General features: G+C 48.2%; 1 protein-coding gene across 2 annotated transcripts; it reads left to right on the plus strand.

Annotated features, from left to right (window-relative positions):
* The first annotated feature begins 794 nt into the window (after positions 1 to 794).
* Positions 795 to 7,764, plus strand: Bmp4 (bone morphogenetic protein 4). Of its 2 annotated transcripts, none has more exons than XM_028758630.1 (4): positions 795 to 1,152; positions 4,072 to 4,196; positions 5,242 to 5,621; positions 6,614 to 7,764. In XM_028758630.1, exons 3-4 carry the CDS (start codon positions 5,249 to 5,251, stop codon positions 7,465 to 7,467), a joined length of 1,227 nt encoding a protein of 408 aa, XP_028614463.1. In that variant the 5' UTR covers positions 795 to 1,152; positions 4,072 to 4,196; positions 5,242 to 5,248; the 3' UTR covers positions 7,468 to 7,764. The 2 variants fall into 2 exon arrangements, with proteins under 2 accessions (XP_028614463.1, XP_028614464.1); XM_028758631.1 differs by lacking the exon at positions 795 to 1,152 and adding an exon at positions 3,034 to 3,304.
* The last annotated feature ends 9,885 nt before the right edge of the window (positions 7,765 to 17,649 follow it).

A 17,649-nucleotide genomic window follows, 5' to 3' on the forward strand; every position in this document is an offset into this window, starting at 1 on the left:
CTACCTGGAAGGTCCCAGACAAACAAACAAACAAACAAACAAACAAACATAACCATCTGGCAGTTAAGAAGGCTTCAGAGTTATAACTATGCTTTTCTAATTGTCTTACAAGGCCTAGGACTGTTTGCCTGCCAAGTGCCTGCAAACCACCTCTGTGCTCTTGAAAGGTTAGACCTGGGGAATTGATGGAGGGCACCCAGTTTAAGTGGGGTGCGATTCTCAGTGTCAGCATCAAGGGTTTTCACAAGAAACATCTTTAAAAAAAACAAAACAAAACGTTTTTTTGGGGAGAGTCACCTCCTAATGGTTGAAGAGGTATCTCCTTCGGGCACAAGGCCCTGTTCACAGCCTGTTTCTCAACGTTTGGGAATCCTTTAACAGTTTACGGAAGGCCACCCTTTAAACCAATCCAACAGCTCCCTTCTCCATAACCTGATTTTAGAGGTGTTTCATTATCTCTAATTACTCGGGGTAAATGGTGATTACTCAGTGTTTTAATCATCAGTTTGGGCAGCAGTTACTCTAAACTCAGGGAAGCCCAGACTCCCATGGGTATTTTTGGAAGGTACAGAGACTAGTTGGTGCATGCTTTCTAGTACCTCTTGCACGTGGTCCCCAGGTGAGCCCCGGCGGCTTCCCGAGCTGGAGGCATTGGTGTCCCAGCCAAGGTGGCAACTGAGGGCTGGGGCGCTGTGCAGGCTTCCGGACCCGGGCCTGCCAGGCGAGACGAGGCCCCGTGGCTGGATGGGAGGATGTGGGCGGGGCTCCCATCCCCAGAAGGGGAGGTGATTAAGGGAGGAGGGAAGAAGGGAGGGGCCGCTGGGGAAAGACTAGGGAGGAAGGGAAGAAAGAGAGGGAGGGAAAAGAGAAGGAAGGAGTAGAAGTGAGAGGGTGGTGCTGGAGGGTGGGAAGGCAGGAGCGCGAGGCCTGGCCCGGAAGCTAGGTGAGTTCGGCATCCGAGCTAAGGGACCCTAGCCCAAGACGCCGCTGCTACCCAGCCTGAGTGTCTGGTCTCCGTCCCTGATGGGATTCTCGTCCAAATCGTCTGGAGCCTGCAGCGATCCAGTCTCTGGCCCTCGACCAGGTTCACTGCAGCTGTCTAGAGGTCCCCAGGAGCAGCTGCTGGCGAGCCCGCTTCTGCAGGAACCTATGGTGAGCAGTGCAACCTGATGAGGGGCTCTAGTCTGAGGGTTCGAGGTGCACCTACGGGTGCTGGAGATGGGGCTCAGGCTGTAACTGAGGCAAAAGTTGGCCTATTCCTCCTTCGTTTTACAACAACGTTGGAGTAGGTGTTGGAGGTGCGATGAAGGGGCTGAAAGGCACCTCCATATATATTACTGCGTCTATCCAACCCACTTTAGGGAGGTGCAAGCCAGGAGAGGCGGGAAGGAGAGAAGGCCTTGGAAGGAGGTCATTGGAAGGACTGTGGGGTTTGGTGGGTTTGATTCCCCCTAAACCAAAAGAGGAGGAGAGGAGGGAGTCAACTCTAAGTTTCAACACCAGTGGGGGACTGAAGTACTGCTACACCAGGAGGGAAAACCTAGCCAGAGCTTAGCTTTGCAAAAGAGACTGTAGTCCTGTTTCGTTCTAAAGCGCGACGCGGGATAGAGGGGCTTCGTCGAGCGGGGTGTCACCTAATCCCCAACACCCCCCTCTAATCCCCCCCTTGCTCCCGACAGCTAGCGAACTGTAGCTACAGAACTCGCTCCCACCTCTACGAACTATTTTCTTAGACACGGGCACCCATGCATTCTGCCTCTGTCTCCCCCTTCCCCCGAGAGGGGGTGTAAGGTTCGACGGGCCGTGGTCCAGATGCCGAAAGGCTACCTCGCGGGTCTTCAGCCATGTTGTGTCTATGGGACGAGCCGACAGGGTTATGTGGAGCTTCTTGGCTCATGATGCCTCAAAGGGTTCGGGGATTGCGAGGTCCTTACACACGTAGAGGAGTTGGACCCCCGGAACTCGGAAAGTTTACCGTCACGGCTTTGGTTGAGTATTTCGGTTTATGAACTGAAGGCTTTGTGAGATGTTGAATCACTTCGCAGGGTCATATTTGGTAAACTGAGGCTACTATTGAATTTTGGCTTTGGGAGAAGGTTCTGGGAAGAAAGTGAAGGGTAACTGTCGCCACAAGCTGTATCAACCCCACTAAGAAAAAAAAAATACCAGGAGATGAAAATTAACTTTGGTCTGTATTTTTTAATTTAAAAAATCAGGGAAAAAAAGAGTGATTAGAGAGGGATCCTTGTGAACTTGAAATTGAAACAACCCCTTCTCCTATTTACTGGGTTTTAACGTCGAAAGCGCTCCCCACCGCCAGAGACTCCCAAGTGTACAGGATTGTCCGGGGATCCCGAGCGTCGGCGGCACTAGCATATCGCCATCTCCTTTCCCCTTAAAAACAAATAAATAAATCAACAATAAGCCCTTTGCCCTTTCCAGCGCTTTCCCAGTTATTCCCAGCGGCGACGCTGGTTGGGGAAAGGAGAAATCGTCTCAGAAAGCTGCGCGGCCGTTGGTGAGAGAGGACTGTCGCTCAGGGGCGCCCGCGGTCTCTGCACCCAGGCCAGAGGTGTGGAATGGCGTTGGGCAGCCACCACCGCCAGGAAGGACATGACTCTCCATCCTTTACACTTCTTTCTCAAATGCTTCCCGAAAGTGACCCCGCTCCCGAAAACTGGTGGGGGTGGGGGCGGTTGGAAACCAGCCGGACACGTCGAGTTCCTAAGTAAGGCAAAGAGGCCGGGTGGAGCAGGCTCTGGAGCGGGAGTCCTGGGACTCGGGTCCCTCGGATGGACCTGCATGAACAGAAGAGCTTCCTGAGGTTAGAACAGGCCCACATGTGTGGCATCTTAGGATAGTCAGGTCACCCACGTTATTGCCTGAATTGTGTGTTGGTGAATTTCTTGGAGGAATCTTTGCTGCGATTCTGTAGCTGGTGCAAAGGAGGAAAGGGGTGGGGGCCGGCCCTCCCGCCCGCGGGGGGGGGGTGTTGGGGTGGGGGTGGTTTAAAAAGTAAGCCAAGCCGGAGGGAGAGGTCGAGTGCAGGCCGAAAGCTGTTCTCGGGTTTGTAGACGCTTGGGATCGTGCTGGGGTTTCCTTTCCGCGCCGGGTCGGAGTTGTAAAGCCTTTGCGACTCTGAAATCTGAAAAAATGTGATGCGCTCTTTCTTCGGCGACTCCTGTTTTGGAATCTGTCTGGAGCTAGGAGCCCAGACGTCCACCCCCTCCGCCTTGAATGGCACCGCCGACCGATTTCTGAAGGATCTGCTTGGCTGGAGCGGACGCTGCGGTTGGCAGACACGGTGCGGGGACTCTGGCGGGGCTATTAGACAGTACTTCAGAAGCCGCTCTTTCTAACTTTCCCACACCGCTCACACCCTGACACCCCCGCGGCGGACTGAGTTGGCGATGGGGTCAGAGTCTTCTGGCTGGGAGTTAGATCCGCTAGGGGTCGGCTGCCTGTGGCTAGAAGCATTATTTGGTCTCTCGGAGACCCTGTGGAGGAAGTGCCGGAGTGTGCGAATGTGTTTGCGTGTGTATGCGTGCGCGCACGCTCTTGGAGGGTCCCTATGCGCTTTCCTTTTCACGTAACTCTCTCTCGTGAGGCTTTGGGAAACTGTCTTTTCGGTCCCCCTCTCGGCTGCACTTTAAGCTGTGCCGGCGCTGTAAAGAGAAGCGTCTTCAAGTGCACCCTGATCCTCAGGCTTCAGATAACCGGTCCCCGAACCTGGCCAGATGCACTGCACTGCACGCCGCAGGTAGAGACGTGCCCCACGTCCCCTGCGTGCAGCGACTACGACCGAGAACCCCGCCAGCGGCTGGTGTCCCGCCGAGAGCTCCTCAGAGCAGGCGGGGACAACTCCCAGACGGCTGGGGCTCCAGCTGCGGGCGCGGAGGTTGGCCTCGCTCGCAGGGGCTGGACCCAGGCGGGGTGGGAGGATGGAGGAGGGGCGGGCGGGCTCTTCGGTGAGTGGGGCGGGGCCTCTGGGTCCACGTGACTCCTAGGGGCTGGAAGAAAAACAGAGCCTGTCTGCTCCAGAGTCTCATTATATTCAAATATTCATTTTAGGAGCCATTCCGTAGTGCCATTCCGAGCGACGCACTGCCGCAGCTTCTCTGAGCCTTTCCAGCAAGTTTGTTCAAGATTGGCTCCCAAGAATCATGGACTGTTATTATATGCCTTGTTTTCTGTCAGTGAGTAGACACCTCTTCTTTCCCCTTCTTGGGATTTCACTCTGTCCTCCCATCCCTGATCGCTGTCTGTCCCTCCCGTCGGACTTCCATTCCAGTGTCCGCGCCCCACTCTCAGTCAGCGCTGTCGCTCTCTTTCTGGCCGCTGCAGACCAGACACTCGAAGCGTCCGCGTTCCTTTTAAAGCGCTCCCACTGTCTTCTCTGATCCGCTGCGTTGCAAGAAAGGGGGAGCGCGAGGGACCAAAGAGATGAAAGGTCCGCAGGTTGGGGCTGTCCCTTGAGGGCTAACCACTCCCTTCCCCGTCCGCCGGTCCCTAACCTGGGAAGGCCAGTTCCTTGCCTCATATCAAAAAAAATTTAAAAATATACTCGTGTTCGCTTCGGAAACACCCCTACCCTTCCCTAGGAACAAGACTTTTTACTGAACATTTCAATGCAGCGACCACAATGAAATAAATCACAAAGTCACTGGGGCAGCCCCCTGACTCCTTTTCCCAGCCACTAGACCTTGTTGCCTGGTCCAAGCCCGGTCGGCGCTGCTCTGTCCTCCCCTCCTCCTGTTCTCAAACCAGCTGGAAGTTGTGGAAATTGGGCTGGAGGGCGGAGGAAGGGCGGGGGGTGGTGGTGGAGGAAGAGGGGGAGGCTGAAGGTCCGAAGTGAAGAGCGATGGCATTTTAATTCTCCCTCCCCCACCCCCTTTTACCCCCTCAATGTTAACTGTTTATCCTTGAAGAAGCCACGCTGAGATCATGGCTCAGATAGCCGTTGGGACAGGATGGAGGCTATCTGATTTGGGGTTATTTGAGTGTAAACAAGTTAGACCAAGTAATTACAGGGCGATTCTTACTTTCGGGCCGTGCATGGCTGCAGCTGGTGTGTGTGTGGGGAGGGTGTGAGGGAGAAAACACAAACTTGATCTTTCGGACCTGTTTTACATCTTGACCGTCGGTTGCTACCCCTATATGCATATGCAGAGGCATTTCTATTTCTCGCTATTGATCGGTGTTTATTTATTCTTTAACCTTCCACCCCCTCCCCCTCCCCAGAGACACCATGATTCCTGGTAACCGAATGCTGATGGTCGTTTTATTATGCCAAGTCCTGCTAGGAGGCGCGAGCCATGCTAGTTTGATACCTGAGACCGGGAAGAAAAAAGTCGCCGAGATTCAGGGCCACGCGGGAGGACGCCGCTCAGGGCAGAGCCATGAGCTCCTGCGGGACTTCGAGGCGACACTTCTGCAGATGTTTGGGCTGCGCCGCCGTCCGCAGCCGAGCAAGAGCGCCGTCATTCCGGATTACATGAGGGATCTTTACCGGCTCCAGTCTGGGGAGGAGGAGGAGGAAGAGCAGAGCCAGGGAACCGGGCTGGAGTACCCCGAGCGTCCCGCCAGCCGAGCCAACACTGTGAGGAGTTTCCATCACGAAGGTCAGTTAATGCTCCTAGTCCTGGCGGCGTAGGGTGGGGTGGAGCGCCCGGGCGGCGAGGCGGGGGCGGGGGGGGTGTAGCTGGCAGGGCAAGCTGAAGGGGCTGTGGAAGCCCCCGGGGAAGAAGAGTTCAGGTTACATCAAAGCTCAGAGTCCTCAAGGCTGAGGAACAGGGCCGCTTACCTTCAAATTTCCAGAGCTGCCTCTGAAGGTACTTTTTGGAGACCGAGTGGTGGTGGTGATGGGGGAGGGGGGTCGTTAGGGAGAAGCGGAATGATACCACTCAGACATGGGCTAGCCCCAGCGGTGTGCTTTAGCTATATCAAAGCCGAGGTTTCTGCCCGGTTTGTTCAAAGCACCTACTGAATTTAATATTACAGCTGTGTGTTTGTCAGGTTTATTCAATAGGGGCCTTGTAATACGATCTGAATGTTTCCTAGCGGATGTTTCTTTTCCAAAGTAAATCTGAGTTATTAATCCTCCAGCATCATTACTGTGTTGGAATTTATTTTCCCTTCTGTAACATGATCAACAAGGCATGCTCTGTGTTTCCAGGATCGCTGGGGAAATGTTTGGTAACATACTCGAAAGTGGAGAGGGAGAGAGGGTGGCCCCTTTTTTTCTTTACAACCACTTGTAAAGAAAACTGTACACAAAGCCAAGAGGGGGTTTTAAAAGGGGAGTCCGAGGGTGGTGGAGTAAAAGAGTTGACACATGGAAATTATTAGGCATATAAAGGAGGTTGGGAGATACTTTCTGTCTTTGGTGTTTGACAAATGCAAGCTAAGTTTTGCTGGGTTGCTAGCTGCTCCACTCCGCTGCTTCTTCAAATTAAAAGGCACAGGAATTTCCTCTCTTTAGGTTTCCGCTATATAAGCAGAATTCAACCAATTCTGCAATTTTTGTTTTTTTGCTTTTGTTTGTTTTTTGTTTTTTCTGTTTTGTCTCAGAAGAGTTCATGGGCCTTTCTTTTCCCTTTTCAACTGTGCCTAGAACATCTGGAGAACATCCCAGGGACCAGTGAGAGGTCTGCTTTTCGTTTCCTCTTCAACCTCAGCAGCATCCCAGAGAATGAGGTGATCTCCTCTGCAGAGCTCCGGCTATTTCGGGAGCAGGTGGACCAGGGCCCTGACTGGGAACAGGGTTTCCACCGTATAAACATTTATGAGGTTATGAAGCCCCCAGCAGAAATGGTGCCTGGACACCTCATCACACGACTACTGGACACCAGACTAGTCCATCACAATGTGACACGGTGGGAAACTTTCGATGTGAGCCCTGCAGTCCTTCGCTGGACCCGGGAAAAGCAGCCCAACTATGGGCTGGCCATTGAGGTGACTCACCTCCACCAGACACGGACCCATCAGGGCCAGCACGTCAGGATTAGCCGATCGTTACCTCAAGGGAGTGGAGATTGGGCCCAACTCCGGCCCCTCCTGGTCACTTTTGGCCATGATGGCCGGGGCCATACCTTGACCCGCCGGAGGGCCAAACGGAGTCCCAAGCATCATCCACAGCGGTCCAGGAAGAAGAATAAGAACTGCCGTCGCCATTCACTTTATGTGGACTTCAGTGACGTGGGCTGGAATGATTGGATTGTGGCCCCACCTGGCTACCAGGCCTTCTACTGCCATGGGGACTGTCCCTTTCCACTGGCGGATCACCTCAACTCAACCAACCATGCCATTGTGCAGACCCTGGTCAACTCTGTTAATTCTAGCATCCCTAAGGCCTGTTGTGTCCCCACTGAACTGAGTGCCATTTCCATGTTGTACCTGGACGAATATGACAAGGTGGTGTTGAAAAATTATCAGGAGATGGTGGTAGAGGGGTGCGGATGCCGCTGAGATCAGGCAGTCCCGAGGACGGGGACACACACACACACACACACACACACACACGTTCCCATCCAACCACCCACACATACCACACAAACTGCTTCCCTATAGCTGGACTTTTATCTTAAAAAAAAGAAAAAAGAAAAAAAAAGACAGAAAAGAAAAAAAAAACCCCTAAACACTCACCTTGACCTTATTTATGACTTTACGTGCAAATGTTTTGACCATATTGATCATATATTTTGACAAATATATTTATAACTACGTATTAAAAGAAAATAAAATGAGTCATTATTTTAAAGATAAGCTATGGCCTTTCTACCTTATTTCCTGTTCCATCCTTTTTTACGTGGGGGTAAACTGAGAGTCAGAGGTGGTGAAGGAAGTGTATGAATTGTGGGGGCAGGAGCCAAGTGATGGCAGAGAGATGGTAATTGCCAGGATGGATTGTTTTCCATCTTTATTTAATGTGAACAAGGAAGCAGTGCCCTCTCCCATCTGGATGGCACATGCCCTACAGAAATGGGATGAAAGGAGTAGATCAGAGGAAAGAATTTGGTTTGGGGCTTCTGGCCCATCTTGGCTCTGCTCACCTGTTGTGGAGTGTGTCAGAGCCTCAGCCATGTAGAGAAGGAGGTCTCCTCTCTAGGAGCCTCATTCCCGCCTTTTGCTCCATGATATCCCAGTGTCTTCAGTCCTGGCAGTCATCCTTCTCTTTCTGAACCAAATCCAATCCATACACACACGGTCTCCTTTCAAGCAGGGCTTTATTTTTACTGTTTTTTCCCTTCCCTTCTAGACAGGATCCCACTATGTCGCCCTGGCTGTCTTAGAGTTCACTATGTAGACCAGGCTGGCCTTAAACTCACAGAGATCTGCCTGCTTCTGCCTCTCAGGTGTTGGGATTAAAGGTCTCTCTCTCTATCCCCCCTCCTTTTTCTTAAAAAGCTGGATTTTATCCAATAAAACAAACAATAGGCCTTACCTTGAAAAAGTCTAGTGACCACTCTGTATATATAATGTGTGGTAGGAGTCTCCATTGTTAAAGGACTGCTGACCTTTGTCTTTCATTCCCCACATGAAGGATTCCTTTCACGTTCAGAATCCCAGGATTGTGTTAGGGAAGAGGAGCTGGCGATAAGATGAGCTACTGAAGGGTCAGAGTGTTTTAAATGGGCCCTGAGAAAGTGTTCTGAGTTTTTTTTTTCTGGCATTTACTGAGTCATGGATGTCTTATCTTCTGTTTCTCTGATACCTCCTCCACCATCCTCCAAACCAGACAGAATATGATCCATCCTGTAGAACTGAAGTTTGCAGCAGGGGTTCTTCAAGGAGAAAGACTAATTTGGTGGCTCAGTGAAAAGAATGACCTGAGCTGGAGATGTGGTTCAGTTGGCAGAGAGCTTGCCTGGAGTGCAGGAAACCTTGGGTGTGATTCCCTGCTTGAATCAGGGTGTGGTGGGAGAGGTGACACACACACCGGTGATCTAGCTCTCTAGTAGAGGCTAAAGGGACACAAGTTCAAGGTCATGCTCAGTTAGCAGGTTTCTGACTGGCCTGGGACAAATGAGACTTTGTCTTTAAAAAAATAGAGAAACAAAAGGAAGAAAAAGTGGAAAGAAGACACCACTGGGCTTAGAGGTGGGAGACCCCTTCAGTTAAGGACAGGAAGAGCTTTCTAAAAGGTTTGTAGGAGTTGAGTCAAACAAAAGAGATGCCTTTGACTTCTCTCATTATCAGTAGTTAAATTAAGTCCTAGTCAGCTCAGGCCCATTTCTTATGTGTCTCCCTGCTCTGGAAGGGTTTAAGGTAGAAAGAGTGGGTATTCTGCTCTTCCAGAAAGGGCCAGAAGGGCATTCCTCTGTGTCTGCCTCTCTCTCTGAAGGTGAAGGTAGTCTTATCTGGGAGGTGTGTCAGTCACACAGCACAGGGGTAGCTTAGCCTTCTCTGTGTATGGTGTGCACCTCCCTGCATTCTTTTACATGCAGTATAGCATATGCCTTTGGAAGTCTGATGGATGAAGCAGGACTCGTTTTTGTTTTTAATTACTGAAGTCCTACAGTCCTGCAAAAGGAGCAGCTTAGTGGAAACCAATAAAAATAGAAGTGGGGTGCTTGCCAAAGCCTCAGCTCCCTGGAGAGCACAGGTGGAGAGAGGAGATCAGAGCCCTGGGCAAAGGCAGCGAGACTCCACAGCTCCCCCAAACTCCTTGCAAAAAAGGGTTCTTTCCCATCCCTCCAGCTCCACAGGTCGTTGCCCCTTGTGGTAAAGGTATGTAGTCTGAATCAAATATTTGGAGGCAGCCCATAGTGGATTCTCCTTTGGGAGGCCTCATTTTGCTTTGCCTGGTCTTCAGCAAATCTCTGAGAAGCCTGTGTCGTTGGAAGAGAGACCCAGATCTCCACCACTTGAACCAAAGGTCCTAGCTTTGTGGCTTGTCAGCTCAGGTCATTTTGTAGCAAGCACTCCCCCACCCCCAACCTCCTTCTACTGGCTTATTTTCAGGAATGGATAATGTTGTTTATTTGTTCAGCCAAATATTTGGTCTGGGGAATTTACCGTGAAATTCTGTGAATTGCATATACCTAGTTAACAAAATAGTCCAAGTGCCACAAATGTCAGCATGGAAAACAAGGCGCCGTGATCGGCTTTAACCCTTCGGACTCTTGTTGAAGCACAGTGAGGAGGCCTAGGGGGAGATGAACTTGAATGTGAGATTACCTAAATTAGGTTTTGCCTTAGACTGGGCCCCAGACCCTCAGGAGAGCTTGCGTCGAGCTTGGCATCTCACCTTTTATAGTCTCTCCCCCACCCCACCCCACCTCCGCCCCTCACGATGATTCCATTACTTAGAGAAGGGGAGGGGAGAATCGCCCTAGGAGTTCAGCAAAAGTCTTAACCACATTAGAAGAGCTGTTGACTCGATCCCAGCCCACCCTTAAACTGGAACCGGCTTCCTTGGAACTTAAGACAAAAAAAAAAAAAAAGTGTTTGTGTGGGGGCTTTCGTTGCGTAATTCGCTTAGAACCTGCCAGGTGACCTGCTGACTTTGTTTTCTGTCTTGACGGTGCTTCATTCCACCGCCCTTCTTGCCGCAGGCCAGCGCCACACTGCGAGGGCCCCGCGCAGCCGCGGAGCTGGCAGACCCCATTCGTCACCCCAGGCTTTGGACGGACTTCAAGATCCGGCCCCAGCGGCCGCCTCTCTCCCGCTCCCGCTGCTGGCCAGCGGCGGCGGGGGCACCAGGGGGCGTCCTTCCCGCCCCGCCCGGCTCCACCCTGCGTGAGCGTGCACCTGGTGGCACCACCCCTGCCCCCGACAGTAGTTTTAGGTCTCCCAACTTCAGCCCAACGCGGGTCTGGGTCTTCCACCCTCAGCGGCGCAGCCTAGGTGAAGCTTGCGGAGACTTGCGTTTCTGATTAGAGCATGCTGGTCCTTAGGGCTGTTGTTCGCGGCGTACTTAAGTATTTAACGTGAAATGGGGTCACTTGGATGCGTAGGAGTGGAGACTGGGGTCCGGAGACGGGGAGGAGGCTCAACGTGTGGAGGGGTGAGGTTTCGAGATCTTTAAGGGATCTCAGTGGGGGCAGAGAGCGGGGATTAGAGAGTGAGCTCTTGACATTGAGCTCACAGTGGGTCAGCACTCTACAGTGACTTAATGCGGACCTGCATGGCCTTGGGAACAAGCCTATTGACTGGGGATGCTATGAAGCCGGCCACTGAAGCCCCAGCTGGCCTCAGCTTCTTGGGGCAAACAGAACTTAACGTCCTGGCTTAACTTTTGAGAGCCTGGCTTTACTTTTCCCAAATGTAGCAGGAGAAAGGGAACAGGTGGTGGCCTCGGGTGTGTAAGAGCACAGTGAGCTAATTTCTTTCATAGAGGACATGCCAAGTCCATAATGCGCGATACCAGCGCCCCACTTGACCCGATTAGAAGCCACAGCTTTCTCCTCCAAAGGTGAGCTCAGGGAAGAAGAAAGCTTACCATGAGGCCCAGGTGTGCAAACTATCTTTTCTTAATGATACCTCTGCTTTCACCCAGCGTAAATCTTATACTCCTCATGCAGTCTCTTTCAGAATGAAAGCAAGCCAGAGCAACAAGACGGAGGCAGCCTTCTCCCAGCATCAGAAGACCATTGGTACCTAACTTCCCAGAGGAATTCAGGATGACTTGCTGGAGTGCCTAACCAGGATGTGCAGTATGAAGGTTGCCATGTGATCCAAACTAGCACAGTTAGAGAAACTACAGCTAGAAATAAACTCTAGGAAGGGCCCATGTCCAACTGGGAAGATCCCTTCACCTGTGCGCTCAGCACTTAGGGACCAGCAGCGAGTAAGCAAGAATTACTCAGTGTGACTTTCAGCAGAGGGGGAAAGTGTTCGGTTTTAGAAAAGACGTTTGAGTGGCTCGAATGTGACAACACAGCAGCTCAACACACATGGACAGAACATTTGAGAAGTCAGAAGTTCAAGGTGTGTAATGTTTAATCGATTCTTGAAAAAAAGATATTAACCTCCTATCAGCCATTCTCTGTTGGTGGGGGCGGGGGGGAGGGGGAGGGTGGGTTCCTTAAAGCACTAACTGGAAGTTTCCAGTTACCTTTGCTCTTTCTTCCTTTGCAATAGCTCCTGAAAATGCTCACTGCACATCCAAATATTGTGCAGTATGCAGCTCAGATCAAAGTGCTCAGAATATAAGGTTATAAAATCCAGATATGTTTACTTTTTAAATCTAAACAACAACATGTTCAGTGAGAAAGGGTGATAAGATGGGAGAGTAATTTGTTGAGATGTCACTAATGACAGTCTCTCTGGTCTAGCTTTCAGTAAGTCTTGCCATTTCTTTGAAGAAATTGTGATTTGTCTTTTCACATAACTTGATTTCTACCTAAAATATTTAAAACAATGAAGCTTCTCTGTCCCAACCCCTTTAACTCCTAAGTCAAGGTACCTTAATAACATTAGGGGCATATTTTTATTATAACTTTAGTGTACTTACCTCCCCCCTCCCAGTTTTATTAACCGATGCTTTGGCAAACACATAGTTTTTCTAAAGGGTGTAAGCCACAATAACTAAATTGCTGGACTTGATTACTTGCTTTCTCCTGGAACTATTTCTTTCCCCTTAAGATAGCAGCAACTGACATAGCTGCTCACAGCTTCCCAGGATCCGCAGAGCGCATGCACTGTGTTCAACTCAAGCTTCATGCTGATTTAATTTTGTAATCCTTGTCATTGGGTTTTCGAAGCAGTTTATTTCAAGAAAAAGGCCTGAGGGAAGAGCCCAAAGACAGAGAAAGAAAGAGACAGAGAGAGACAGAGAGACAGAGAGACAGAGACAGACATAGAGCAGACACAGAGGCGGACACAGGGAGAAAGACAGAGGAAAACAGAGAGAGGGAAAAGGAGAGACAGAGAGAAAGGAGGAGGAAGAAGAAGAGGAGAAAGAGGAGGAGAAAGAGAGGATGGGGAGAGACTTTCCAAGCCTACTTATTTCAGTATTATATCAGTTGTTATATGGAATGCCCTTTTAAAGGACTAACAGCAGGTATGGTCAATGTTATACCTAGTCCCCTTGAATTTCACTAGAATCCAGAAGTAGAAAACCACATCTCCTTCTGAAAGCCTGTATAATATCTTTTAATTTGTCAGTGAAAGTTATGAAGTCCCAAGTATTCACCCCCTCTCCCCGAAAGCTCAGACTGAAGGGAGCTTGTAATGGGTCACTGTGCAATATTTCAATCAGGTTGTTCAATTGCAAATATCTCTTTTTGTCTTTTCCATTTCTAGTTCTTACCTAAAACTAATATTTAAAAAACTTTCTGAGATAGCAAGTTTACTTGAAGCCACATCATCTTAAAGTAATTATTTAGGCTTTTTGGTCTCCTTTTTGTCTATATTCACATGGTTTGGATGTGTTGTTTTTTGTTTTGTTTTGTACTGGTTTTTCTTAATTTCTGATCAGAGTTATAACCTTTACATATTTTAAACCCCAACGGTGCAACCAGTACCTGTGCAGGGTAGATAACCTCTGCTCCTTTGTGAGTAGGAGGCAGTAATAGGCAGAATGCTCTTTTGTGTGTTTTAAGCATCCTGAAAAGTGGACATCCTACGTTAGGTGTTTGTAGGCAGATTTCGTTGGAGAATTTGAATCTATATAACTTGATCTTCATAACACACTTTCTCTGGACAAAGTCCACTGTAACTGAACTGAGAGGAAGAAACACAGTAAGGGGGCCCTCAGTAGCCACTGACGTCATCTTCATCCTCATGTTCCTGTCTTGACTTCTTATACTCGTCTTCTTGGACATTGAGCATGGTGAGAAAGGGAGCCAGGTTTACAGAAATGCAGTAATTACCGAACAGCTACTTATTCAGACAGGTAGGCTATTAGACTCAGAGTGATCTTGGACACTGTTAACCTTCACATTCCAATTGGTTAGGGTCAGACACCAACGTTCAGTTGCTGAATGGTTTTCACAAGTTTCTTTTGTGTGCCTTCATAGGGGCAGACAAAAGATGTTTTCCCAATGGGACTCCCTCTTTATGAAGCCTGACCCTCAAAGAAGCAAGCTAATCTCAGGTGATTTTGAGGTTTTCAGGCCACCAAGAGGATGTCCCCAGCAAGGTAAAGTCATTTGTTCAATGGTACCTTAGAAGAGTTCATTACCTTCAAAAGGAAAGCTCTTTTCATTAAAGTCTTCCACACACCCTAAGCCCAGATTTGTTTGCAAAGTGAAGCATTCCCTTCAGCAGGACAGCCCCAGGAAGTGAGGCTGTTGGCAGGGGAAGTCTTCTTCATTTTTTCCCCCAAAACTAGCAGTGTGGTAAGGGAGCTTCATCAAACTTCCTGTTCCCCCAAACCCCAGGCTCTTTTGCTCACTATCTTGAGGCCAACAAGCTTTTCAGGTTGCAAGAGCTGTCGAATTTAGCATCTAGCTGCCAAGAGGACAGTTTTGCTAACATTGTTTATTTTGGTAAGTCCATGTAGACTTGCAAGTGAGAACTGGGGAGACCATACACCAAATTCTACCAGCATCCCTCTTTCCTCTTTTTCTTCTTCTTTTTTTGTTTTGTTTTTTTTTTTTGTTTTGTTTTTTTAAAACTACATAACTCAAATAGATCAGGATCAGGAAAAAGCTTTTTCCTTCATTGGCCGCTTTGCATGGGAAGGAGTCAGGTTTATCTTGAAATTCTGCTTGCCGGTTGGTTACCTACCCTACTTAATCTGGTAGAACTCATCACCCATGTCAGTCCTGGTGTCTGGGGCCTACACTCATGTGTAGGCTATTGTTTATTTGCTTGCCACTTAGCAAGTCTCCAGAAATAGCTCATAACTTATTTTCACCAAATAGGACCCACCTTAGAGACCCCAAAACACAAATAAAGGGTGCTTTACAACATTCTAGAAGACTGACCACTCCCAGAGTCTAATTAGTGTGGGGTCTTACTGGTGGCTCTTTGAACATCTGTTCTTTCCAAACTGGGAGATTAGTCACAGGAATCTGAAGGAAGAAACCAAACCTTTAAAAAGCTCTGTAGGCATGAAGGAGCAACTTCGAAAGTAGAACACTGTTAACCTCTTGAGCATCTGTGGGAGAATCTGCTTCTAGCAATGTCATCCTACAATTCTAGTGACATGAAGAAAAGGAAATTGAAGAACTGCTAGGGGAGGAAAATGCCAAGCAGGATAAAGTGACCAGCGGCTTGCCATGCAGAGTTTTGTCTAGGAGACAGGACCTGACAGGGTGAGGCAGGCAGAGTCTGCAGGAGCTGCTGCTTTCCTGAGAGGACTTCACAGTAAAAATGCCTTCTGGTTGAGTGTTTGAACCAAATGGAAACTTCAACAGATAGATAATATACTTATTAAAAAAAAGTGATGGAATCTTTTGGTGTAAAGTTGGAACCTCTTTCCTTCCCATCCTTCCTTCCTTCCTTTCTTTCCTCCCTCCTTCCTTCCTTTCTTCCTTCCTTCCTTCCTTCCTTCCTTCCTTCCCTCCTTCCTTCCCTCCTTCCTTTCCTTCCTTCCTTCCTTCCTTTCTCCCTACCATCCTTCTTTCCTTCCTCTCCCTTTCTTCCTTTTTTCCTTCCAAGTAGATTTAAGATAAATAGAAATGTCACTATTGATAGGAAAAAAAATATAGCTTTCATAAATGAAAATGCTCCCTAGACTGATTTAATGAGACACTAATTAAAACCTTAAACTACATTATGGAACATGAAAGATGCTCAGATAGACCAACAGAAGGGAAGAATAGATTGACCAGGGATGATATAAAGTAAAAATTCAAAAGTATCTCTCTTGTAAAATGTTGAGAGACAGATTGACAAGCGAAGGAGCAGATAGCTGAGAGGTACAAAACCTTTTAGAGTTTCACTAGGCAAACTAGAGGAAATGTACATCAGACCTGCTACACGGTCTAAGTGTTGCGTATGTATCTGCATGTTACACTAAACATAAGGAGTGTCTAAACAGGGCCTGCTAGTGGTGATGCAGAGGCAGGCAGATCTCTGAGTTCGAGGCCAGCCTGGTCTACAGAGTGAGTTCCAGGACAGCCAGGGCTACACAGAGAAACCCTGTCTTAGAAAACAAACAAACAAACAAACAAACACAAACAAACAGAACTGTCTAATCAAATTAAAGAGAAGTCATAAGGAAAGCGAATGCCTATTATTGGTGCATTGAGTGTCTTTAGAGAGGTCAAGAACGGGTATCATATGTAAACATTTAAAATGCATTGTGAAATATAATGAGAGTGATACACAAAGGCATAATCTATAGTCCAAAATGTGATAAAATGGATAAATATTGACTATCAAATAAGCAAATTATGGCTATAGTTAGGAAGGTTTATAGAAAAAGCCAGTGAAGAGACACTTCAGAACAGAGGTTGGCAAAGGTTTCTACAAAGCCCAGGTGCTGACACCTCTCAGTGTTGTGGGTTGAAGGTCTTGGTTACAGACAACTGTTTGCCTGCTGTTAAAGTGGAAAGGTAGCGAGAGAACAGTGAACAGGCACCCATGGCTACGTCTCATTTGTTACGAATCATGGACATTTGAATTTCATACACTTTTGCATTTTGTGAAATGGGCTTCTTGATTTTTAAAAACTATTTAAACTTCTTAAATAGTGGTAGTTTACCAGCACCATAAAACAAAGGATAAAGCAACCAACCAAGCAACAAATGATGGGCTAGATTTGACAACAACTTGTTCCTTGAGATAATAGTCTCAAGAACTCCTTTATGGGGAAAGGGAAGCAAAGGATATGCTTGGAAACCCCTGAGATCTGCTTTAACATTTACAGTTAACATCCACAGTTTCAAAGAAAGCTTCGAGAAGGTCTATAGTGAGAACCCAGTTTAAACTGCTCAGTCCAAGGACTTAACCCATTTACCCCAGGACTCCTTTTGTCCCTCAGATTTTCACTCTTAAAGGTCAATGAAGTCTAGCTAATAGCTGTCTCTCTGAGAAGACTTGATGTCACTTTTCTCTTGTCCAGTTACACACCAGCCACACTGGCATTTGGTTTGTTCTGTGCCCACCATATAGGCTTTTTTTCTGTCTTAGACTTCTGCTGTCCCCTTTGGCTAAAAGGTCTTCACAAAGATCTACCCCTCCTTGTTAATCAGTTTTTGACTTAACTGTACATTCCTAAAAGTTTTCTCTAACGCTTTGTTCTAAAACAGTCCCTACCCCGTACCATCAGGCTCAGCCATGTGATTTACAGTCTTGTTCATTGAATGTTAGGGATGGGGAGATGGCCCAGTTGGTAAAGTGCTTGCTGTACAAACATCTGTGTCTGGTCCCATGTACTTACATGGAAAGGGTGCATGCTTGTAATCCCAGTGCTGAGGAGGCAGAGACAGGAGGATACCTGGATCTTGCTGTCAGCCAGTTAGAAAAAGTGGTGATATCCAGGGTTAGCAAAAGACTCTGTCTCAAAACATAAGGTGGAGGACAGTACTCAATGCCAGCCTCTGTTCTATGCATACGTATACTCACAAGCACACACATACACACAAACACACATATGTACAAACACACATACATATGCAAACATACACAAACACACAGAGTTATGCGTACACAAATCCATACATACACACACACATGTGCACTCAAGAATGTTATAGTACTTTCTATTTCTGTATGTAATTGAATATGAACACATTTCATCTCTTCTTTGTA

Source organism: Grammomys surdaster, unplaced genomic scaffold (assembly GCF_004785775.1).
Source record: "Grammomys surdaster isolate TR1022 unplaced genomic scaffold, NIH_TR_1.0 126198, whole genome shotgun sequence".
Classification (NCBI taxonomy): Eukaryota; Metazoa; Chordata; class Mammalia; order Rodentia; family Muridae; genus Grammomys; species Grammomys surdaster.